Genomic DNA, 25,339 nt, shown 5'->3' with positions numbered 1-25,339 from the left:
TCGTAGGACGGAAGTAAAACGTACAGCGGAAATCAAAGTGACCGACATCTGCCAACGTTGTCAAAAGACGCACGCGCACTCTTTCGAATGCTGACGTAATCAAGCCGGAAGTTTTGTTTGTTTTGATAGCAGTCAGGAAAGTTTGAAAAAAGTAGGCAGTAATCGTCATTTAAACTCGTTTTTGTGCAACATTTTGCTTGGAAAACGGGTGGCACGGTGGTGTAGTGGTTAGCGCTGTCGCCTCACAGCAAGAAGGTCCGGGTTCGAGCCCCGTGGCCGGCCGGCGAGGGCCTTTCTGTGCAGAGTTTGCATGTTCTCCCCGTGTCCGCATGGGTTTCCTCCGGGTGCTCCGGTTTCCCCCACAGTCCAAAGACATGCAGGTTAGGCTAACTGGTGACTCTAAATTGACCGTAGGTGTGAATGTGAGTGTGAATGGTTGTCTGTGTCTATGTGTCAGCCCTGTGATGACCTGGCGACTTGTCCAGGGTGTACCCCGCCTTAAAGCGGCTAGAGATAATGAGATGAGATGAGATTTCGCTTGGAAAACAGTTTTCAAAATAGCGGCGCTGACACTTCACGTTTCGAAGTCTTGCACAAGTCTCATGAAGATCGTGCGGATAAGCGACGGCTGCCGTCGACCAAACGATTCAACATGGCTAAAAACCGAATAGGCCGATAAGTATAATATTTAATTGCCAATACGAGTCATGATATAAGGTTACTAAAACGGAAAACGTAATTGAATCACACGTTAATTAAGAAATAAAGCAAGTTTAAAAATGACTTCAGTCCACTGAGCAAAAATAATTGGGTGTCTGGGAAAATTCTTTTTATGACCTAAACCTGAAAAATCTGAAAGTCAGTCTACCTTTAATGTAAACTGTTGCCCGTTCATTTATAATGATTAATGAGAATCTTCTGCACGGAAATTGAAAATCTACACTGAGTTTCCAGTTTATAAGTAGCACCAACTTTGTACCAAAACGTAGCCTATTTGCAGCGATGTCTAGTGCATGAACCCTGTATTTAACCCGTTCTTTAGTGGAAAAGGATCACTATCGGACCACTGTTGGCCAGATATTACCTTGTGGTGAATCATTCTCAGCACAGCTGTGACGTGGTAGTGTGTGTTGTGTGGGTTTGTGTATGTCATATGAGTCACTGCTGAGTTGAGAAACTGTCTGCCGGCCAAAAATATTCAGCCAGCAGCAGTCCTGTGATCACCTCCTCTCAATTCTACATGGAAAACGAAAGATGAGAAACAGTCTACAAATAGATGTGTAGAAAAATCGGTCATTAAGGAGTTCCAGGGCACTGATGATGGTTTAGAGGAGTAGGAGGCTTGACATGACTCACGTTTCTGTCTCTAATGAAACAGGTGGAGGTGTGTCTATGATCTGAACAACAGGGCTGCTCTCTGCACTCGGGGTCAGAGTCTCAGCATCTCTGCCGGAAGGCTTCGCGTTCCTGTGGCGGGATTTTTTCCACAGCAGTGGACGCAGTGAATGGTTAAGGCTACGGGAAGCTTTGCTGTTCTCCACCGTTCGCTTGTTAACATGCTGGATAGAAAGCCGGCAGTACAACATCTGGAGGAAGGCTGTGCGAAACTGGTGCGATGAGAGATTGTAGAGCAGAGGGTTCAGCACAGAGCTCAAGTAGAAGAAGGTGTCAGCTACGGGCTGCAGTTTGATGTATGATGCAAAGTAACTCTTGCTCCATTCTTTCTTGGGTGTGGCTGCCGTCATCACGCGCCGCACCTGGTTTGGCATCCAGCACACGAACAGCGCGCACACGATCAGCACTAAGGGAAACACCGACGCACAGAAACAAAGGGTTAAGGATGTTTTCACAGAAACACATGGAACCACATATGAATATTCAGTACATGCAAGCATTCATGTCAATGAAATAGTGCAAAGAAAAAGAGACGGAGAGAGAAACAATGTACAAGGTGCACAAAGTAGAGAGTGCAAGACAGATCTGATGCAAATTATTTAATCTGCTGTCCCTATGTCCCCTATTGCACAAGTACGTATACCCTCCGGCGGCACGGTGGTGTAGTGGTTAGCGCTGTCGCCTCACAGCAAGAAGGTCTGGGTTCGAGCCCTGGGGCCGGCGAGGGCCTTTCTGTGCGGAGTTTGCATGTTCTCCCCGTGTCCGCGTGGGTTTCCTCCGGGTGCTCCGGTTTCCCCCACAGTCCAAAGACATGCAGGTTAGGTTAACTGGTGACTCTAAATTGACCGTAGGTGTGAATGGTTGTCTGTGTCTATGTGTCAGCCCTGTGATGACCTGGCGACTTGTCCAGGGTGTACCCCGCCTTTCGCCCGTAGTCAGCTGGGATAGGCTCCAGCTTGCCTGCGACCCTGTAGAAGGATAAAGCGGCTAGAGATAATGAGATGAGATGAGATGTATACCCTCCATAAGGGAAAATCTTTTATTTTTCTCCCCAGTTTGGTCACCTGTCATTTCCCACCCACCAACCCTCCCTCTCTCTCCTATTAATCATACAACAGCAACCAACCGGGAAGTATGAACCCTAATACATGCTCGCTGCAACACACAAGATGCTAAATCTTTTCCAACTTCTGCTTGTGCCGTGTCACAGTCACACACTCAAAGGAAAGCGCTATCTACCCTCTTCCACATACATGAGCTGACATACACCCATGCAGTGGCATGCACAGATAGACACGAGGTGGTGCTCAAGCACCTGCCCCTCTGCCCTCTGTCCAAAAAAGTGCCCTTTTGAATTTTTTTTTTTACAGTTTACTGAGGCCAGTGTCGACATGATCTTTTAGAAAAGCCGCGGCATTAAAAGCGTGTGAAAATAATGTCCCGATGTGTGCCGCACACACACCGGACCTCTGTCTCTCTTGCTCTGTCACGTGAACAAGCGTGCAGTGCATTCAATGTGAGGTTGCAGCAGCATAGCGTCCTGGAAGCCACGGCCTTGTCGTAGCGCAGACAACACATCGGGCAGTCAGTCAGCTCTTCCCCTGCCCCACCAGCCAGGTAACACATGAATCGAGTGAAAATGTATTGTTTAAATTCAGTGACATTATCCCTGTTTGTTGGAGACAATGTGGCCATCAATGTGCAAACCACCACCATGTTTTCTGGGACTGCCCCAACATAAAAGCTTTTTGGTCTGAGATACATAAGGCCCTACAGGACATCTTTGAAGAAGATATTGCACTGGACTTTAAGACTTTGTACCTTGGATACGTTCCCGAAAACTGGCTGAAAGTGGACAAATATCTTATTAACATTCTATTGGTGGCCAGTAAAAAAGCCATCACCAGGAACTGGCTACAACCACACAGCCCAACAATTACTACGTGGAGAGATATTGTGGTGGAAATTTGCAAGATGGAAGGAATAACGGCACATGTTAACCAAAAAACTGAGGTTTTTTTGGACAGATGGTTGAAATGGTTTTATTTTGTCCCTGCCAAATGAATCCTTACTATAAGTGTATATATTACGTATCCTTTTGTAAGTACATGTATGTGAAAGACCACTCCCTGTCTGTAAATAGTTGTTGTTACTGTTGTTGTCGTTTTTTTGTCCCCCCATTTCCTCTTTTCTTTCTTGTTTTCATGTACCCACCACCCTTTACCTTGAAAAATAATAAAATATAAATTAAAAAAAAAAAGAAAATGTAAATAAAATTGAAAAGAAAATTGTTTGCCCTCTAAGCCCAAGCTGTAATTATTTTGTCGTGAAGTAGCCTGTCGCATACAGAAACAACTGCACATAAGTATTATATTTTTTGCTAGACCATTTTCAGATTTAGGAAAACAAAAATTTCTTTTTCTATTTTGTTCAACTAGAGATTCCTGGGGGGCGGCACGGTGGTGTAGTGGTTAGCGCTGTCGCCTCACAGCAAGAAGGTCCTGGGTTCGAGCCCCGGGGCCGGCGAGGGCCTTTCTGTGTGGAGTTTGCATGTTCTCCCCGTGTCCGCGTGGGTTTCCTCCGGGTGCTCCGGTTTCCCCCACAGTCCAAAGACATGCAGGTTAGGTTAACTGGTGACTCTAAATTGACCGTAGGTGTGAATGGTTGTCTGTGTCTATGTGTCAGCCCTGTGATGACCTGGCGACTTGTCCAGGGTGTACCCCGCCTTTCGCCCGTAGTCAGCTGGGATAGGCTCCAGCTTGCCTGCGACCCTGTAGAAGGATAAAGCGGCTAGAGATAATGAGATAAGATGAGAGATTCCTGGCAAAGTCAAAAAGCCTTGATGTAATAAATTTAAGTGGTTGTTTTACATCTTTAAAAACTAAAACGGGTCAGTGGCGACCCGAACACAAGAGGAGGGTTAAATCTCAGACTTTTATAATAAGGTGTTCCACATGCGCAAAAAAAGTGCCCTTTTTCCCCCCAGAGCACTCGCCCCCCAAAATGTCTGTGCACGCCACTGCACCCATGACTAGCTAGTGGCGTTGGGATTGACGAGGAAGAGAGAATATACCATCCTTCCCTCCCATCCAGACAGCATGGTCAACTTTTCTTCTTTGAATTTTACCAAACGGGGTGGGTTTCCCAAAAGCCTCTTAACACTAAGAGCATCTTATAACTAGGAGAGAGAGCATTCATTGTGCTGCTCGCTCTACCATTTAACGATGCTCTTTGTGCTACGATGCTTTTGGGAAACTCGGCACAGGTCAGTAGCGTTGTGAAAGGCAGCTTTTATCAGCGAAGAACCTTAGCCGTTTAAATTAAAGCTGTTTTCATCACGTAAAGACCTGGAAACAGTTATTCACGCTTTTATCACTTCTCGGCTGGATTAGTGTAACTCTTTATATTTGGGATTAACCCACACCAACATTGGAAGACTGCAAATGGTACAGAGCGCAGCTGCTAGACTTTCACTGGCTTCCAGTAAAATAAAGAATTGATTTTAAAATGTTTATTGTTTGTTTTTAAAGCTCTTCATGGTTTAGCCCCTCAATACATCACTGATCTTTTAAAGTGCATATCACAGGTAAATTCAGGAGCAAGATCAATGTAATCCTCCTATTTTATATTAAACTTTGGTCAAATATCTGTCACATTTTGCATTTTGTTAAATTTTTTTTACCTTGCGCAATACCAGAAAAATTCAGTTAAAATCGAGCCATTTGAGGTGAATTGGTCCGCCTCTGAAAAAACTTGGCGTTTGGATTTCCCGGGAAACATTGATTTTCGTGACATCGCGTGTGGGACGCCTCCCTCTGAATCCTACGTCAGCGCTGGTTTGTTTATGAGAAAACGATCTGGTGGTTTTCTGCAAATTTCTTCAACGTTATCACGTAATTATTAAAATAGTTAACAGATGTATCGTAGGAAGGTGTAGCAACACCAATCTTGATGGGATTAGTACTCATCGTTTTCCAAAAGACCGGACAATGAGAGAGAAATGGGAGCGCTTGGTCTACACAGGCTGTGCACTGAAACCGTGCAAAGCTCTCGCAGCCTGCTGGCGCTTCCGCAGGTGACGTCACGAATCTGGCTCCAGACTCCCTTGGGATTTTTCCAGACACGTTTTGTTATTTTATTTTTTTCTGCTGTAGACAGATGGCCTTGTGCAAAATTACCCTTCTGGATGAGTGTGTAAAGGGACATACTTTCATAAAAAAAAAAAAAATTCATCCAGGATATGCACTTTAAAGTCCATATTCTGCCCCAAGGTCACTCAGGTCATCCTCATCAAAACTCCTCACTCTTCCCCTCACACGTCTCAAAACTAAAGGTGATGGAGCCTTCTCTGTTGCTGCCCCCAGGCTTTGGAACAGTCTCCCACCCCACATTAGGTTCTGCTCTACTGTTGATGATTTTACGTCAAACTTAAAACCCATCTTTTTTTCTCTTGCTTTTAATTCAGTCTGATGTTGCTCCATGGTGTTTTGTTAAGTTCACTCTTAATCGTAATTTTAGTTTGAGTGTTTCTTAACTGTGTATAATCTCTCTCTTATTTAGCTACAAATCATTTTATCACACTGCATATTAATTTTTTGATTTTATTATTATTATTATTACAACCCGGATTCCAAAAAAGTTGGGACAAAGTACAAATTGTAAATAAAAACGTAATGCAATGATGTGGAAGTTTCAAAATTCCATATTTTATTCAGAATAGAACATAGATGACATATCAAATGTTTAAACTGAGAAAATGTATCATTTAAAGAGAAAAATTAGGTGATTTTAAATTTCATGACAACACCACATCTCAAAAAAGTTGGAACAAGGCCATGTTTACCACTGTGAGACATCCCCTTTTCTCTTTACAACAGTCTGTAAACGTCTGGGGACTGAGGAGACAAGTTGCTCAAGTTTAGTGATAGGAATGTTAACCCATTCTTGTCTAATGTAGGATTCTAGTTGCTCAACTGTCTTAGGTCTTTTTTGTCGTATCTTCCGTTTTATGATGCGCCAAATGTTTTCTATGGGTGAAAGATCTGGACTGCAGGCTGGCCAGTTCAGTACCCGGACCCTTCTTCTACACAGCCACGATGCTGTAATTGATGCAGTATGTGGTTTGGCATTGTCATGTTGGAAAATGCAAGGTCTTCCCTGAAAGAGACATCGTCTGGATGGGAGCATATGTTGCTCTAGAACCTGGATATACCTCTCAGCATTGATGGTGTCTTTCCAGATGTGTAAGCTGCCCATGCCACACTCACTAATGCAACCCCATACCATCAGAGATGCAGGCTTCTGAACTGAGCGCTGATAACAACTCGGGTCGTCCTTCTCCTCTTTAGTCCGAATGACACGGCGTCCCTGATTTCCATAAAGAACTTCAAATTTTGATTCGTCTGACCACAGAACAGTTTTCCACTTTGCCACAGTCCATTTTAAATGAGCCTTGGCCCAGAGAAGACGTCTGCGCTTCTGGATCATGTTTAGATACAGCTTCTTCTTTGAACTATCGAGTTTTAGCTGGCAATGGCGGATGGCACGGTGAATTGTGTTCACAGATAATGTTCTCTGGAAATATTCCTGAGCCCATTTTGTGATTTCCAATACAGAAGCATGCCTGTATGTGATGCAGTGCCGTCTAAGGGCCCGAAGATCACGGGCACCCAGTATGGTTTTCCGGCCTTGACCCTTACGCACAGAGATTCTTCCAGATTCTCTGAATCTTTTGATGATATTATGCACTGTAGATGATGATATGTTCAAACTCTTTGCAATTTTACACTGTCGAACTCCTTTCTGATATCGCTCCACTATTTGTCGGCGCAGAATTAGGGGGATTGGTGATCCTCTTCCCATCTTTACTTCTGAGAGCCGCTGCCACTCCAAGATGCTCTTTTTATACCCAGTCATGTTAATGACCTATTGCCAATTGACCTAATGAGTTGCAGTTTGGTTCTCCAGCTGTTCATTTTTTGTACCTTTAACTTTTCCAGCCTCTTATTGCCCCTGTCCCAACTGTTTTGAGATGCGTTGCTGTCATGAAATTTCAAATGAGCCAATATTTGGCATGAAATTTCAAAATGTCTGACTTTCGACATTTGATATGTTGTCTATGTTCTATTGTGAATATAATATCAGTTTTTGAGATTTGTAAATTATTGCATTCCGTTTTTATTTCCAATTTGTACTTTGTCCCAACTTTTTTGGACTCGGGGTTGTATTATTATTATTATACTGGTTTACCTCTGTCATCTGTATCTCTGTCCATCTGAAACACCCTTTTTCTCAGCAACCACAAATCATAGCCACTTGGTACTTGGTAGCAAACTTCAGCTTGGGGTTCTATACCGTGCATACCGTTTTCAGGTCTGTTGCACATTGACTTCCTGTTTACCAACTGAATGTATTTATGAAACATATAGCGTGGATTTACAAAATTTTCCTCACACTTTTCTCAGCAACTACAAATCACAACTGCTTGATATTTGGTACCGAGCTTCAGCTTGGGGTTCTATACCATGTATACCATTTTCAGGTCTGTCGCACATCGACTTCCTGTTTGCTGACTTAATGTATTTACGAAACATATAGGGTGGATTTACAAAATTTTACAAAAGCTCACAGTTGATCTTATTGGTTTTATATCCTCGTTTGATTTTGTGATTGATCTTACGATTTCATGATCAATTTTACAATCTTTTGTTTGATTTTTATGATTCTATTTGGTTTTATATGTCTTTAGTCTTGCCTCATTATTTCTCTCCTTCCATTTTTTTTTATTCATGCCTTTTATGTATTGAATTGCATTTGCCTCAACTGTAAAGCGCTTTGGGTCAACTCCTGTTATTTTTAAATGCGCTGTAGAAATAAAGTGACTTGCCTCAACTTTCTCCCTTGTTTCCTGGGCAAGACGTTTCAAATTAATCAGACCTATAAAATGCTTGGTCGGGACTGTCACCTCATACAGATCTGAGACATGGACACTCAGGAAGAAAGATGATATGTTAGATGCATTGGAAATGTGGCTATGGAGGAGAATGTTAAGGATCACACGGGAGATGAAATGAACAAATGAGATATGGAATACTACAAGAATTTTTGGAGTTGAAAGAGAATTGCTGAAAACACAAAGATAAGAGAAAGAAGTGGTTAGGACATGTATTGAGAGGGGATAGTTTATATCAGACAGTAAGAGAAGGGAAACTAGAAGGAAAAAGGGGAAGAAGAAGAAGAGCTACACTGATGGGCAACCTGGGTAGAGGAAGAGTGTACAGAGAATTAAAAAGAATGGCGGAGGATAGAGAAGGATGGAGGCTGTCAAACCTGTAGGAGGACCTGCCCAAAGGTGGAAGAAGAAGAAGTTGTTTCCTGGCTACATTTGGATTCAAGCGCATAATCTCCCAACGATGGGGCAAATTTGTCCAAACACACACTACAATTCCAAGAAGTTTCAAATTATAAGAGGATGTATCCTCCAACAATACAACAGTCCAAAAGCAAAATTCAGAGGAACAAATGATGTCTTGCTTTTGGGTTTAATAACTGATTTGAAGGCAGCAGGTTATGACCTTGATTAGAAAAAAATTAAATAATATCTCATCTCATCTCATTATCTCTAGCCGCTTTATCCTGTTCTACAGGGTCGCAGGCAAGCTGGAGCCTATCCCAGCTGACTACGGGCGAAAGGCGGGGTACACCCTGGACAAGTCGCCAGGTCATCACAGGGCTGACACATAGACACAGACAACCATTCACACTCACATTCATACCTACGGTCAATTTAGAGTCACCAGTTAACCTAACCTGCATGTCTTTGGACTGTGGGGGAAACCGGAGCACCCGGAGGAAACCCACGCGGACACGGGGAGAACATGCAAACTCCACACAGAAAGGCCCTCGCCGGCCACGGGGCTCGAACCCGGACCTTCTTGCTGTGAGGCGACAGCGCTAACCACTACACCACTGTGCTGCAATTAAATAATGTTTGAAAAGGAAAATTAAAACTTTGAATTAGTATCGTTTTTTTCCATTTTTTACCTTATCATTATCAGTCAGTTTATTTATTCCTTCTAGCAGTAACAACTGAATTACAAGGAATGTCAGCAAGACACAAACAGTCCAACATACAAAAATACAAATCAAGAACAATGAATTACATATTATTCTATCCACATTCACTGGATATGAGCAATTGTGTGCTCTGATTGGCTACTCTACTACTAGGATATCAGCTCATATACCGTGAGTAGAAAAAAAACAAAATGGCAGAGTGTGTTGCTGAACCAACCAAGGAGGAAATAAAAACTCTACTCGAAAACAACCCCCCCCCCCCAAAAAAAAAAAAAATTATGATTAAGTATTTAAAAGAAACAGAAATGGATAAAATAATATAGTTTTTTGTTTTTTCCTCCCAGTATATCCTGTTCCACACTCCAGCCCAGTCAGTGGTAGTAATGCACCTTTAAGTAGGTTTGCCCACCGCCAAAAAACCCTAAAGAAGAAGAAAACCCCCCAAAATACAAAAAAAAAACCAAACCAAAATATGGAATGAAAGTATTTGATGGTAAGAACATATATTTTTTAGTTTTCAAGAATTATTATTATTATAGCATTTTTCACAAATTGCTCCTGACGTTTCGCCAGTTTGTTTACATTCTAAGCAGAAATTATTTTGTCGGACGTTGTGTTTAAAGTTTTTATTTATCGAATTTGCAAAAAATAAAAATGCTCTGTTTCTCAAAATCCAGTCAATGTGGATAGAATAAAACAGTTATTCCACTCAATCTCGTCGTACATGGCTTATAGCCAACTCAACTTATGCCCTATCTAGCAAGAACTTTTGGTCACAAATTATAATAAAATCATTAAAGCGCTTAGTTCTAGGCACCACTTCAACTACCCGAAAGTTCCCCGAGTTAAAAGTATAAGGTTGATGGAATTCAGAAGGGGAAATGAAGTACTTTATGAGAGGGACCTCACTGCACTTCTTCATGAACTTAATACATAATTCCTCACGTCTATCACTGAGAGCAGGTGATTTAGAAAGCTGTAAGTTCTATGCACCCTAGATATCCTACCTTCCTGCCAAAAAGAATACAGATCAGTGAAGAACTGAGAAAGAAGAAGTGATTTTCGTGAAATGTGGACGCGGACAGACGATGGACAACACATGATGGAATGAGCTCATCGCCTGTCGGCCGGATGAGCTAATAAGCACGTCTTTGCATTTTTTTTGGATTTAACCTCATATCCCTTTCACTAGCATATCTTTCCACATCATTCACTATAAATTGTAAATATGTTGTATGTAAATATACCTTACCATATATCATTTTAGCATATACAGTTAGGTCCATATATATTTGGACACTGACACAAATTTTGTTTTTTTTTTACCTGTTTACTGAAACATATTCAAGTTATAGTTATATAATGGACATGGACATAAAGTCCAGACTTTCAGCTTTCATTTGAGGGGATCCACATTACAATTGGATGAAGGGTTTAGGAGTTTCAGCTCCTTAACATGTGCCACCCTGTTTTTAAAGGGACCAAAAGTAATTGGACAATTGACTCAAAGGCTATTTCATGGGCAGGTGTGGGCAATTCCTTCGTTATGTCATTCTTAATTAAGCAGATATAAGGCCTGGAGTTGATTTGAGGTGTGGTGCTTGCATTTGGAAGATTTTGCTGTGAAGAAAACATGCGGTCAAAGGAGCGCTCCATGCAGGTGAAACAAGCCATCCTTAAGCTGCGAAAACAGAAAAAACCCATCCGAGAAATTGCTACAATATTAGGAGTGGCAAAATCTACAGTTTGGTACATCCTGAGAAAGAAAGAAAGCACTGGTGAACTCATCAATGCAAAAAGACCTGGATACCAACAGAAGTCAACAGTGGTGGATGATTGCAGAATAATTTCCATGGTGAAGAGAAACCCCTTCACAACAGCCAACCAAGTGAACAACACTCTCCAGGAGGTAGGCATATCAATATCCAAATCTACCATAAAGAGAAGACTGTATGAAAGTAAATACAGAGGGTTCACTGCACGGTGCAAGCCACCAGGGCCGTAGCCAGGATTTTTCAAATACCGAGGTCAAACATGGCTGACAGCACCGAAGCCCCCTGGCACAACTTAAATAAATAAATAAATAAACCAAGGATAGATTTGGTGGTGGACACACTTATTTTAACAATTCTAAAACTGTGGTACCATAACTGTGGTGTTTTATCTGACATAAAAGTAGAAAAGTAGTGAACTCTTGAACTGAGTATACATACCTAAAGTACCAGTTACCTAAAGTATTGGCATTATTTACATTGCAGCATACACATGACAGAAAGGGTGTGAACTGCTGAATTGTAAGCTTTAGCATTACAACTTATAATAATAGTGTGAGTGTGTGTGAGAGAGAGTGAGAGAGTTTGTGTGTTATTTGTGGGTGTCTGTATGTGTAGAGACATTCTGAGCAGTAATGTAAAGGCATCAGTCTATCTGGCTGTCTTGAATTGAGATCCATTTGCATGCATTCTCTGAAACACAATGTTCTCACCGTTGCCTGTAATGTAAGTTTGGCTCACAACACACTTACTTTAACAATTCTAAAACTGTGCCATCATAACTGTGGAGTTTTGTCTGACATAAAAGTCAAAACTGAACTGAACTGAGTGTATTGCTCAGCTACCTGAAGTATTGGCATTATTTACATTTCATTATCTTAAATTACATTAGAATGTAGAGCTATTAGTTCTGTGTGAAGACTATGTATTAGAGAGAGTGTGTGAGAGTGTATTATTTGTGTGTGTGTGTGTGTGTGTGTGTGAGTGAGTGAGAGAGAGTTACTCGAACAAGCCCATTTAGTCAGCCCTGCACAGGGCTGCCTGTGACAATGTAGTTTTGAATGTTTCTCGAAATGTTAACTAAAATGTAATAGACAATGACAATGAAACGTTTCCTCTTGGAAAGTTGGCATGACACCGCTGAACGGTCTGCCACTGCACTGACAATATTTTCTCACCTTCCCTCCTTCTCTTTCTCTGCTCTTCTGTTGGCTGTCCAAACCTTAATTTAGTTTGTTGCAACTTTTTCATTTTGCACTCGGGTAAAGCCCTATAATGCTATGTGACTATTAGCCTACGTTAGGTTAGGTAGGCATATGTGATAGAGCATAGACTACACCCTGCCTGTTTTATCCAAAACCCAACTTCCCCGGTCGACACGAGTATAGGCTACGTCGCGTGACGCTGCGTTAGACACGGCAACGATAGAGAGAGGCTGAGAGATTTCAGATGACATTAGACAAATGTGAATTTTTTGGGGGGGAAATACAGATGACGTGGATGTGGACGCTGCGTTTTACATTGATCACTGCTTGAATTCAGCGTAGACCAATTTGAAATTTCTGAAAAAAAAATACTGAGGACATGACCTCGGTGTCCTCAATGGTAGTTACGGCCATGCAAGCCACTCATAAGCCTCAAGAATAAAAAGGCTAGATTGGACTTTGCTAAAAAACATCTAAACAAGCCAGCACAGTTCTGGAAGAACATTCTTTGGACAGATGAAACTAAGATCAATCTCTACCAGAATGATGGAAAGAAAAAAGTATGGCGAAGGCATGGTACAGCTCATGATCCAAAGCATACCACATCATCTGTAAAACACGGCGGAGGCAGTGTGACGGCTTGGGCATGCATGGCTGCCAGTGGCACTGGGTCACTAGTGTTTATTGATGATGTGACACAGGACAGAAACAGCCGGATGAATTCTGAGGTATTCAGAGACATACTGTGTGCTCAAATCCAGCCAAATGCAGCCAAACTGATTGGTCAGCATTTCATAATACAGATGGGCAGTGACCCAGAACATAAAGCCAAAGCAACCCAGGAGTTTATTAAAGCAAAGAAGTGGAATATTCTTGAATGGCCAAGTCAGTCACCTGATCTCAACCCAATTGAGCATGCATTTCACTTGTTAAAGACTAAACTTCAGACAGAAAGGCCCACAAACAAACAGCAACTGAAAACCGGTGCAGTAAAGGCCTGGCAGAGCATTAAAAAGGAGGAAACACAGCGTCTGGTGATGTCCATGAGTTCAAGACTTCAGGCAGTCATTGCCAACAAAGGGTTTTCAACCAAGTATTAGAAATGAACATTTTATTTACAATTATTTAATTTGTCCAATTACTTTTGAACCCCTGAAATGAAGGGATTGTGTTTAAAAAATGCTTTAGTGCCTCACATTTTTATGCAATCGTTTTGTTCAACCCACTGAATTAAAGCTGAAAGTCTGAACTTCAACTGCATCTGAATTGTTTTGTTCAAATTTCATTGTGGTAATGTACAGAACCATTCATTCATTCATTATCTCTAGCCACTTTATCCTTCTACAGGGTTGCAGGCAAGCTGGAGCCTATCCCAGCTGACTACGGGCGAAAGGCGGGGTACACCCTGGACAAGTTGCCAGGTCATCACAGGGCTGACACACAGACAACCATTCACACTCACGGTCAATTTAGAGTCACCAGTTAACCTAACCTGCATGCCTTTGGACTGTGGGGGAAACCGGAGCACCCAGAGGAAACCCACGCGGACACGGGGAGAACATGCAAACTCCACACAGAAAGGCCCTCGCCGGCCCCGGGGCTCGAACCCAGGACCTTCTTGCTGTGAGGCGACAGCGCTAACCACTACACCACCGTGCCGCCTGTACAGAACCAAAATTAGAAAAATGTTGTCTCTGTCAAAATATTTATGGACCTAACTGTATGTCAGTTGGTGTGATTAGAGACCATCTATGAAACCTAATACATTAAAAAAAAAAGCTCTTTGTTGTCAAACTTTTGCCCTCAAGTGTATATACATGACACATAATAGTCTGTCCACTGTCCTTGTTAAAGAAATGTATAATTAAACTATTATCTCTAATTCTGTAGATATGAATGTCTGTCTGTATAGGGCAAAAAACTTTTTAAAGTTTTTCCTTTAACTCACTAGGAGGTACAGTGGTGCTTGAAAGTTTGTGAACCCTTTAGAATTTTCTATATTTCTGCATAAATATGACCCAAAACATCATCAGATTTTCACACAAGTCCTAAAAATAGATAAAGAGAACCCAGTTAAACAAATGAGACTAAAATATTATACTTGGTCATTTATTTATTGAGGAAAATGATCCAATATTACATATCTGTGAGTGGCAAAAGTATGTGAACCTCTAGGATTAGCAGTTAATTTGAAGGTGAAATTAGAGTCAGATGTTTTCAATCAGTGGGCTGACAATCAGGTGTGAGTGGGCACCCTGTTTTATTTAAAGAACAGGGATCTATCAAAGTCTGATCTTCACAACACGTTTGTGGAAGTGTATCATGGCACGAACAAAGGAGATTTCTGAGGACCTCAGAAAAAGCATTGATGATGCTCATCAGGCTGGAAAAGGTTACAAAACCGTCTCTAAAGAGTTTGGACTCCACCAATCCACAGTCAGACAGATTGTGTACAAATGGAGGAAATTCAAGACCATTGTTCCCTCCCCAGGAGTGGTCGACCAACAAAGATCACTCCAAGAGCAAGGCGTGTAATAGTCAGTGAGGTCACAAAGGACCCCAGGGTAACTTCTAAGCAACTGAAGGCCTCTCTCACATTGGCTAATGTTAATGTTCATGAGTCCACCATCAGGAGAACACTGAACAACAATGGTGTGCATGCCAGGATTGCAAGGAGAAAGCCACTGCTCTCCAAAAAGAACTTTGCTGCTCGTCTGCAGTTTGCTAAAGATCACGTGGACAAGCCCGAAGGCTATTGGAAAAATGTTTTGTGGATGGATGAGACCAAAATAGAACTTTTTGGTTTAAATGAGAAGCGTTATGTTTGGAGATAGGAAAACACTGCATTCCAGCATAAGAACCTTATCCCATCTGTGAAACATGGTGGTGGTAGTATCATGGTTTGGGCCTGTTTTGCTGCATCTGGGCCAGGATGGCTTGCCATCATTGATGGAACAATTAATTCTGAATTATACCAGCGAATTCTAAAGAAAAATGTCAGGACATCTGTCCATGAACTGAATCTCAAGAGAAGGTGGGTCATGCAGCAAGACAACGACTCTAAGCACACAAGTCGTTCTACCAAAGAATGGTTAAAGAAGAATAAAGTTAATGTTTTGGAATGGCCAAGTCAAAGTCCTGACCTTAATCCAATGGAAATGTTGGGGAAGGACCTGAAGCGAGCAGTTCATGTGAGGAAACTCACCAACATCCCAGAGTTGAAGCTGTTCTGTATGGAGGAATGGGCTAAAATTCCTCCAAGCCAGTGTGCAGGACTGATCAACAGTTACCGCAAATGTTTAGTTGCAGTTATTGCTGCACAAGGAGGTCACACCAGATACTGAAAGCAAAGGTTCACATACTTTTACCACTCACAGATATGGAATATTGGATCATTTTCCTCAATAAATAAATGACCAAGTATAATATTTTATCTCATTTGTTTAACTGGGTTCTCTTTATCTGCTTTTAGGACTTGTGTGAAAATCTGATGACGTTTTAGGTCATATTTATGTAGAAATATAGAAAATTCTAAAGGGTTCACAAACTTTCAAGCACCACTGTATGAGAATGGCTATATGTAGATCCACTAAGGTTCATAAACTTTAGGTTGGAAATATTTAACAGTTATTCCACGAAATCTCGTCGTACGTGAGCTGATAGCTGACGAAGCGCGTAGCACTGAGTCAGCTATAAGCCATGTACGACGAGATTGAGTGGAATAACTGTTTTATTCGATCCACATTCACTGGATTTTAAGAAATGGAGCATTTTTTTTTTAGTTTTTGCAAATTCGATAAATAAAAACTTTATACAAAACGTCCGACAAAATCATTTACGCTTAGAATGTAAACAAACTGGCGAAATGACCGGAACATTTTGTGAAAAATGCTATTGTAATAATAATTCTTGGAAGAAAAAAAATACGTTCTACCATGAGATACTTTTATTCCATATTTTGTTGCTTTTTTTTGTTGTATTTTTTGGGGTTTTGTTTTCGAGTCGAGTTTTTATTTCATCCTCGGTTGGTTCAGCAACACGCACCGCCATTTTGCTTTTCTCTACTCACTGTATATGAGCTGATAGCCGAGTAGTTAGAGTAGCCAATCAGAGCATGTGATTGCTCATATCTAGTGAATGTGGATAGAATAATTTTTATGTTTTGTAACTAATGCAAACGATCGAACCAGCATGCATAATTATAAGTCATGTCTGTTTGAAATCTTATGATTGCTTAAAAAAAGGAAATGTACGTCTGCTATATTTCTACTTCAGTCTTCATCATGCTGTATGTAATCAATCTGTTGTGCAAATGCAGCGAGTTACCTAGGAAAATGATGCTCTGTTTGCGGGATGCTTTGACTCTGGCGCTTTCATGTTTAGGCACATGAGTACCTGAAGTGTCCATAGTACTCATGGGTGCCCTGAGGACAACAATCATGCTCCTGCACATGAAAGCCACACTGCCAAGGACCAGCAGGTAGAGGATGAAAGCTACGAACACACTGGCGCGATACATTCCCCAGTACTCATGCAGATTGGTACAGAAGGTCAGATTCTGTGCCGGCGCCCCTCCTGCCTCCACCACATGGCCTTGTGTTCCGGTTGTAATTAGCAGTGGTAGAGCGACAAGGACTGAGGTGAGCCATGCAGCAAAGATGAAGTGAGCAGTGCGGGCACGTCCCAACGTTTTGTAGCGAAATGGATGGCATATAGCCATGTAGCGTTCGAAGCTCAGAGTGGCCACATTCAGGATGGTGGCATAACTGCATGCTTCAAAAAGGAAGTTATAGATCTTGCAGGCTACGTTTCCAGAACCAGAGCTAAAGGGGAACCAGATGGCACTATAGATTTCCACGGGCATGCCAATCAGAAGCACAAGCAAATCAGAGCAGGCCAGGCTCACCATGTGATCAGTAACACTCTTCTGTAAATACCCGTTTCTCTGAAGCACCTGCATCACGTGAATAGTGATGCTGTTTCCTGTGATTCCCAGGATAAGAATGAGGCTGTAGAGTACTGTGAGGAAGACCTTCAGTTCGAACAGCGTCTCCAGCTTTCGCCAATCCCGCTCACTTTCCTGTTCAGCCATATTCTCCTGCTCAGGCTCTCTGCTCTGATCCACCCTGTTGACTTTAGCCCAGATAGCCTTATCTTTCCAGGAACACTACACTGATATTAGCACTATTAATCATCAGACGTCTGCTGAAGCCATGATGAGGTTCCTATAAAGAATGAAAAGCCCATTTAGAACTTAATGTCTGAAGGTGTATCAGTTTCTACTTTCTACGTGAAGCCTAGAGTAGCGTTCTCTTACCTGACCAGTCCAGCACTCCTGAGTCAGCTGCTCCAACTCACAATGCCTCTAGAAGCACCAGATTGATGACGTCCTTCCCTCTCTGGCTGGAGGTTCTTCCTGGACATTTGTATGTAGTTTCAACTTGGGTTTGTTCAAGTAAGCAGTGCTTCTCTTTCTCCTGCTGAGGCCAACTGAGTTAATGATTACACTTTAACTCACAAGCCAAGGGTGTGTGTGTAGATGTGTGCTAATCACCATGAGGTTAGATGACTGGCCCCCGCTTTACAATAACAGCATTTCTACAGGAGTTGGAGGTATAAGTCTTTGTGATCAGATAAGGATTCTGACTTTCATATTACTCTTTTTTTTTTTCACCTATAAAATCAGACACTGATTTCTCATGTAAACATTTTAGCTGCTAAAACAACGTACGGTAAAGCTCTCATTAGTCATGTGAAGTTTTCCAAACATGTCTAACAGGCTCAGTGAATCAGAGCCTCAGTAGAGCCTCCCACTTTGGGACAAACCCGATAACATTTAGCTTCACCACTGACTCAAGTAAACAGGATGAAAGCAGCAATCTGAATGGATCCAATTGGAATGAGGAAACTCTGCTTTTTGTCTTCCCAAATGAGCCTTGTTTAACTTCTGTTCATTTCTGAAGTAAAAGAAAGATTAAAAAATTGCACATTGGCCACTTCCTTCCTTCAGTTTATATCCTGATTCAGATTTACAGTCATCAGAACATCTACCCAAAGCAAGATTAAATATGTCACACCTCATAGCCAAGACTCACAATCAGCCCTTTCTGTAGCTTATTATGAAGAAGACACGTCAATAGTGCATACACTCATAGAAATACAGCTTAAAAACATAGCCACAAGCGGCAATGAAGGGCCCGAGCACCTCCGGTATACCAAATCTGGCGTGAATCCAACAAACTGCCTAGAAAAAAGTCAAAATGTAACGTGTCAAAACACAAAAATAACTTACTTCCTGTTGAGTATAGCTAATACAATGTACATTACATTTTTGTTCGTCTTGGGGCACCCCACACACCTACCAAATTTGACATGGATAGGTGAAACTATATCAAGTCAAGTCAAGTTTGTTTGTATAGCGCTTTTAACAATAGACATTGTCCCGAAGCAGCTTTACAGAATCTGAATGACCCAAGACATGAGCCAATTTTATCCCTAATCTATCCCCAGTGAGCAAGCCTGTGGCAACGATGGCAAGGAAAAACTCCCTCAGACGACATGAGGAAGAAACCTCGAGAGGAACCAGACCCAAAAGGAAACCCATCCTCACCTGGACAACAACAGACAACATGACTATGACATTAACAGTTTTAACATGAAGTCAGTTTTGTTGATGTTATAACTCTTCATTAATGGAAACTTGAGTGCAAAACTGTTCATGACAACTGCAGTCCCAAAGTTAGCAAGCCAACTGTAGTCCTCAGCCACAGAAGCATTACTGTAAGTGTCCAGAGTGTCTTCCAAGTGTGACTTTCAACTGTCCATATGGGGCCGTCCTCCACAAGAGCGATGTGATGAGACTCCAACCAGACACAGGGCACCAGGATGGATCAGGCAGGTCCAAGGAGCAGAAGAGGTCAGCACCTCAATCCCAGGATTGACATGTAACTCAGAGGAACAGATTGGAGGTGGGGAGGGGAGAAAACACAGGTTGTTAGGTATGCCCAATGTCACTTGAATAAGTAGGTACAGTATACATTTTGTGCTGAGTATAAGCAGGGACGCCGGCAAAAGTAACTATGACCGCATAACTAAAAGGAGAGAGCCAGAAGGTAACACAGGCATGAGGGAGCCCCGGGACATAAAGCAGCAACCACAACACTGTCAACAAACTCAAGTGAGCAAGCGAGTGGGGGACTGACAGCATCCATACATCCCAGTTTACCAAAACACTCTATGTCTGAGGACCCTCCAGATCTACTCCTTTACCTCATGAACACCATTAACACAAGGCTTGACTAAACAGATATGTTTTCAGCCTAGACTTAAACGCTGAGACCATGTCTGATTCCTGAACACTACTTGGAAGGCTGTTCCATAACTGTGGGGCTTTGTAAGAAAAGGCTCTGCCCCCTGATGTAGCCTTCACTATATGAGGTACCAGCAAATAGCCTGCACCTTTTGATCTAAGTAGGCGTGGTGGGTCATAGAGGACTAGAAGTTCACTCAGGTACTGTGGTGCGAGACCATTCAGTGCTTTAAAGGTCAATAGTAGTATTTTATAATCAATACGAAATTTGATTCATCATCATCATCATCACGTTTTCCCTATTGGCCAAGCTTGGCCTTAGGGCACCGACTGTAGGTTGAGTCTTATATTTAGGAGTCGGTTCAGCTCCGATTTGCTCATTAGTGTTCTCCGTGCCTGGGAGACATCTGTGCCTAATATCTTCTCCACATTAGTCCAGGTCTTCTTGGATGTATTGATATCAAACAGCACCCGTTTTTGTAGTGAACTGTTTTCCATCCTGCAAACATGTCCCATGTATTTGAGATATTGAGCAAGGTAAAAGTCCCTTATTGAGCAAGATTTGGTAATTTTCCATAGTTGCTCATTCGAGATTCGAAACGACCAGTCAAGTTCTCCATCGACTTGGGTTGCTGGATCTATCCCTTTTTTTTCGCTTAGATTGGGAGCCAATGTAGTGTGGATAAGACAGAGGTGATGTGGTCATAGTTTCTAGTTCTAGTAAGGACTCTTGCTGCTGCATTTTGAACTAACTGGAGCTTGTTTATGCACTTATTGGAACATCCAGACAGTAAGGCATTACAATAATCCAACCTGGAGGTAACCAAAGCATGAACTAGTTTTTCTGCGTCATGTAGTAACATTAAATTTCTTATCTTAGCAATATTTCTGAGATGAAAGAAAGCTATCCGGGTGATGTTATCAATGTGAGTTTCGAATGAAAGACTGGGATCAATAATCACTCTGAGATCTTTTACTGCTGCACGTGAAGAAACAGAAAGGCCATCCAGAGTTACTGTGTAATCAGAAAACTTACTTCTAGCTGCATGTGGTCCGAGTACAAGTACTTCAGTCTTGTCAGAGTTAAGCAGAAGGAAGTTAATAAGCATCCAGTGTCTAATGTCCTTTACACATTCCTCAATTCTATTAAGCTGGTGTCTCTCATCAGGTTTTGCAGAAACATACAACTGTGTGTCATCAACATAACAGTGGAAACTAATACAATGTTTACGGATAATATCACCCAGAGGTGACATATATAAAGAAAAAAGTAGTGGACCTAAGACAGAACCTTGTGGAACACCAAACTTTACCTCAGTACGTCTAGAAAAATCACCATTTACATCAACATACTGATAGCAATCAGTTAAATAAGACCTGAGCCAGGAGAGGGCCGTTCCCTTAACTCCCACAACATTTTCTAGTCTATCCAGAAGAATGGAATGATCAATGGTATCAAATGCTGCACTAAGGTCAAGCAACACAAGCAGCGAGACACAGCCCTGATCAGATGCCAATAGTAGGTCATTTACTACTTTAACCAGAGCTGTCTCTGTGCTATGATGAGGTCTAAATCCTGACTGATACATTTCATGGATGTTATTCCTTTGTAAATATGAGCATAACTGCTGTGCCACAGCTTTTTCAAGGATCTTGGAGATAAAGGGGAGGTTTGATATTGGCTGATAATTGGACAGCTGACAGGGATCAAGGTCAGGGTTTTTAATCAGGGGCTTGATAACTGCTAGTTTAAAGGATTTGGGTACATAGCCGATCCTAAGAGAAGAATTTATTATTTTTAGAAGTGGTTCAATTATTTCAGGTATTATCTGAGGCAAAAGCCTCAATGACATGTGGGGGTGCAATGGAGTCCCCCAGACACACTTGGGGCCAAGCCTCTATCCCTGAATAGCAGTAGCCAGGACTGATGTGTGTACCAAACTTCATGAGTTTTCGCCCATGGGAACCACCTCAAAAATGGCTAAATCTTGAATAATAATAAAAATAAGAGGAAGAAGAATCCTTTGGAAAACAATAGGGCCTTCCACCTTGGTGCAGCGCCCTCCGGTGGACACGAGGCCATGCACCTCCGGTGGTCAGGGCCTAACTAGGACCTTAAAGGGGTATTTACACCAAGGGTCCTGCTTGATCTATTATTTCTCCTTTTCTTTCAGACATTTTTGCATTTGTGAAGTGTTTGGTGAAAACCCTTGAGACTTGCATCAGATGTGATCAGAAGATCCTATCAGGATCTGGAAAAAGCTTGAAGTTGTGGGGATGTTGTTTCACATATGGTACACGCACCAAATTTCGTAGGCATATGGGTCTTCTTATACAGACAAATTTCTCCATCACATCCATTATCTCTGCCCAACAGGATGTCAGGTGTGTCACAGTTTTGACAAGTACCATGCTTTTAAATACAAGGCTTACATAGTTCATCAGATTCAAACCAATTTTGGTTTGTCAAAATAACCAAGATGCTAAATTGCAAAAGGATGTTTGATACAGTGTTGTAGTCGAGTCACTAAATCTCATGTCTGAGTCCAGTCTTGAGTCCCCAGTGTTCAAGTCTGAGTCAAGTCCAAGTCATTAAAGAAAATTTCGAGTTGAGTCTGATTCAAGTCCACTGTTGATCCAAGTCGAGTCTGACACAAGCCCTGCTATCAACAGGGCAAATAACATGAGAGAGGGTTAACACTCGCTAGTTCATCGGTCAGCAAGCAAGCCCCGCTATCAACAGAGCAATGAACATAGCGTGTCACGTACTTCTCTGGGTGGAGTCTCGCCAAATGATGATGGAAGTTCAAGGTTGTCCCCGTCGTCTCCTCGATAGTTCTTCTACAACCCCGATTCCAAAAAAGTTGGGACAAAGTACAAATTGTAAATAAAAATGGAATGCAATAATTTACAAATCTCAAAAACTGATATTGTATTCACAATAGAACATAGACAACATATCAAATGTCGAAAGTGAGACATTTTGAAATTTCATGCCAAATATTGGCTCATTTGAAATTTCATGACAGAAACACATCTGGCGGCACGGTGGTGTAGTGGTTAGCGCTGTCGCCTCACAGCAAGAAGGTCCTGGGTTCGAGCCCCGGGGCCGGCGAGGGCCTTTCTGTGTGGAGTTTGCATGCTCTCCCCGTGTCCGTGTGGGTTTCCTCCGGGTGCTCCGGTTTCCCCCACAGTCCAAAGACATGCAGGTTAGGTTAACTGGTGACTCTAAATTGACCGTAGGTGTGAATGTGAGTGTGAATGGTTGTCTGTGTCTATGTGTCAGCCCTGTGATGACCTGGCGACTTGTCCAGGGTGTACCCCGCCTTTCGCCCATAGTCAGCTGGGATAGGCTCCAGCTTGCCTGCGACCCTGTAGAAGGATAAAGCGGCTAGAGATAATGAGATGAGATGAGATGAGATGAGAAACACATCTCAAAAAAGTTGGGACAGGGGCAATAAGAGGCTGGAAAAATTAAAGGTACAAAAAAGGAACAGCTGGAGGACCAAATTGCAACTCATTAGGTCAATTGGCAATAGGTCATTAACATGACTGGGTATAAAAAGAGCATCTTGGAGTGGCAGCGGCTCTCAGAAGTAAAGATGGGAAGAGGATCACCAATCCCCCTAATTCTGCGCCGACAAATAGTGGAGCAATATCAGAAAGGAGTTTGACAGTGTAAAATTGCAAAGAGTTTGAACATATCATCTACAGTGCATAATATCATCAAAAGATTCAGAGAATCTGGAAGAATCTCTGTGCGTAAGGGTCAAGGCTGGAAAACCATGCTGGGTGCCCATGATCTTCGGGCCCTTAGACGGCACTGCATCACATACAGGCATGCTTCTGTATTGGAAATCACAAAATGGGCTCAGGAATATTTCCAGAGAACATTATCTGTGAACACAATTCACCGTGCCATCTGCTGTTGCCAGCTAAAACTCTATAGTTCAAAGAAGAAGCCGTATCTAAACATGATCCAGAAGCGCAGACGTCTTCTCTGGACCAAGGCTCATTTAAAATGGACAAAGTGGAAAACTGTTCTGTGGTCAGACGAATCAAAATTTGAAGTTCTTTATGGAAATCAGGGACATCGTGTAATTCGGACTAGAGAGGAGAAGGACGACCCAAGTTGTTATCAGCGCTCAGTTCAGAAGCCTGCATCTCTGATGGTATGGGGTTGCATTAGTGCATGTGGCATGGGCAGCTTACACATCTGGAAAGACACCATCAATGCTGAAAGGCATATCCAGGTTCTAGAGCAACATATGCTCCCATCCAGACGACGTCTCTTTCAGGGAAGACCTTGCATTTTCCAGCATGACAATGCCAAACCACATACTGCATCAATTACAGCATCATGGCTGTGTAGAAGAAGGGTCCGGGTACTGAACTGGCCAGCCTGCAGTCCAGATCTTTCACCCATAGAAAACATTTGGTGCATCATAAAACGGAAGATACGACAAAAAAGACCTAAGACAGTTGAGCAACTAGAATCCTACATTAGACAAGAATGGGTTAACATTCCTATCCCTAAACTTGAGCAACTTGTCTCCTCAGTCCCCAGACATTTACAGACTGTTGTAAAGAGAAAAGGGGATGTCTCACAGTGGGAAACATGGCCTTGTCCCAACTTTTTTGAGATGTGGTGTTGTCGTCATGAAATTTAAAATCACCAAATTTTTTCTATTTAAATGATACATTTTCTCAGTTTAAACATTTGATATGTAATCTATGTTCTATTCTGAATAAAATATGGAATTTTGAAACTTCCACATCATTGCATTCCATTTTTATTTACAATTTGTACTTTGTCCCAACTTTTTTGGAATTGGGGTTGTACATATGGAACACATAGCAGTGCATTTTTTCCCACTGTACGGGAAGTCTGTATAAGCAAAGCGGGCGATCCTAGGGGCTTCTCTCCAGGCATTTTAGCGCCATTAACGTTAGTTTGTTCCTGAACATGACATATGAACAGGTGAATGTGCATTGTCTTGCACGAAATTAACACAAAAATGAATGTAGATATAAATACAAATATCTTCTGCCAAATTATTATGGCATGTTACAAAAAAAAGAAAAAATTGGCGTCTCCGTCTCCAATTTGTGCGTCCGAATGCAGTTAATGCACAATTCCAAGTCAAGTCACGAGTCCTTAAAATTAGGGCACAAGTTGGGGTCCTAGACTCAAGTACTACAAGTCTGGTTTGATATCTTGATAGTGTTGCCATGGCAAAGGTGATTAATTCATGTCACATTACACAAACAGTTAGTATGACCCAAATAATTTCCCTGTATAATGTGGCCCAAATTTATATGTATGATCGAGGAGGCATAATCCCATGTACATGGGACTTGACATGGTGGTGTAAGTGGTTCGCATGGTTACCTCATAGCAAGAAGGTTCTGGGTTCGTGGCCGGCGGGGGCCTTTCTGTGTGGAGGTTGCGTGGGTTTCCTGCGGGTGCTCTGGTTTCCCCCACAGTTCAAAGACATGCGGTTAGGTTAATGTTTTGCTCAGAACACTGGGTCTTACAAAAGCACATTATTCCCCTTAAACTATAAAACATGACCAAAAAA

The 25,339-nt window shown here is 42.0% G+C and overlaps 1 protein-coding gene across 2 annotated transcripts; it reads right to left on the bottom strand.

Moving 5' to 3' along the window:
* Positions 1-797: 797 nt before the first annotated feature.
* Positions 798-18,180, bottom strand: gpr39 (G protein-coupled receptor 39). 2 transcript variants are annotated; one of them, XM_060928825.1, is made up of 4 exons: positions 18,003-18,180; positions 17,766-17,925; positions 16,775-17,673; positions 798-1,801 (listed from the first exon to the last, which is right to left on the bottom strand). In XM_060928825.1, the coding sequence occupies exons 3-4, from the start codon at positions 17,538-17,540 to the stop codon at positions 1,353-1,355; spliced, it is 1,215 nt and encodes a 404-aa protein (XP_060784808.1). In that variant the 5' UTR covers positions 17,541-17,673; positions 17,766-17,925; positions 18,003-18,180; the 3' UTR covers positions 798-1,352. The 2 variants fall into 2 exon arrangements, with proteins under 2 accessions (XP_060784808.1, XP_060784807.1); XM_060928824.1 differs by lacking the exon at positions 18,003-18,180 and having other exon boundaries at positions 17,766-17,987.
* Positions 18,181-25,339: the final 7,159 nt, after the last annotated feature.

Source organism: Neoarius graeffei, chromosome 9 (assembly GCF_027579695.1).
Source record: "Neoarius graeffei isolate fNeoGra1 chromosome 9, fNeoGra1.pri, whole genome shotgun sequence".
In the NCBI taxonomy this organism is placed as follows: Eukaryota; Metazoa; Chordata; class Actinopteri; order Siluriformes; family Ariidae; genus Neoarius; species Neoarius graeffei.
This window is presented reverse-complemented; position numbering and strand designations above follow the sequence as displayed.

Coding starts and splice junctions, on each gene's coding strand:
- gpr39 (XM_060928825.1), bottom strand. CDS start 17,540: ATGGCTGAACAGGAAAGTGAGCGGGATTGGCGAAAGCTGGAGACGCTG. Junction 1,802..16,774: donor ACAGAGCATCATTTTCCTAG/GTAACTCGCTGC, acceptor TGTTTCCCTTAG/TGCTGATCGTGTGCGCGCTG.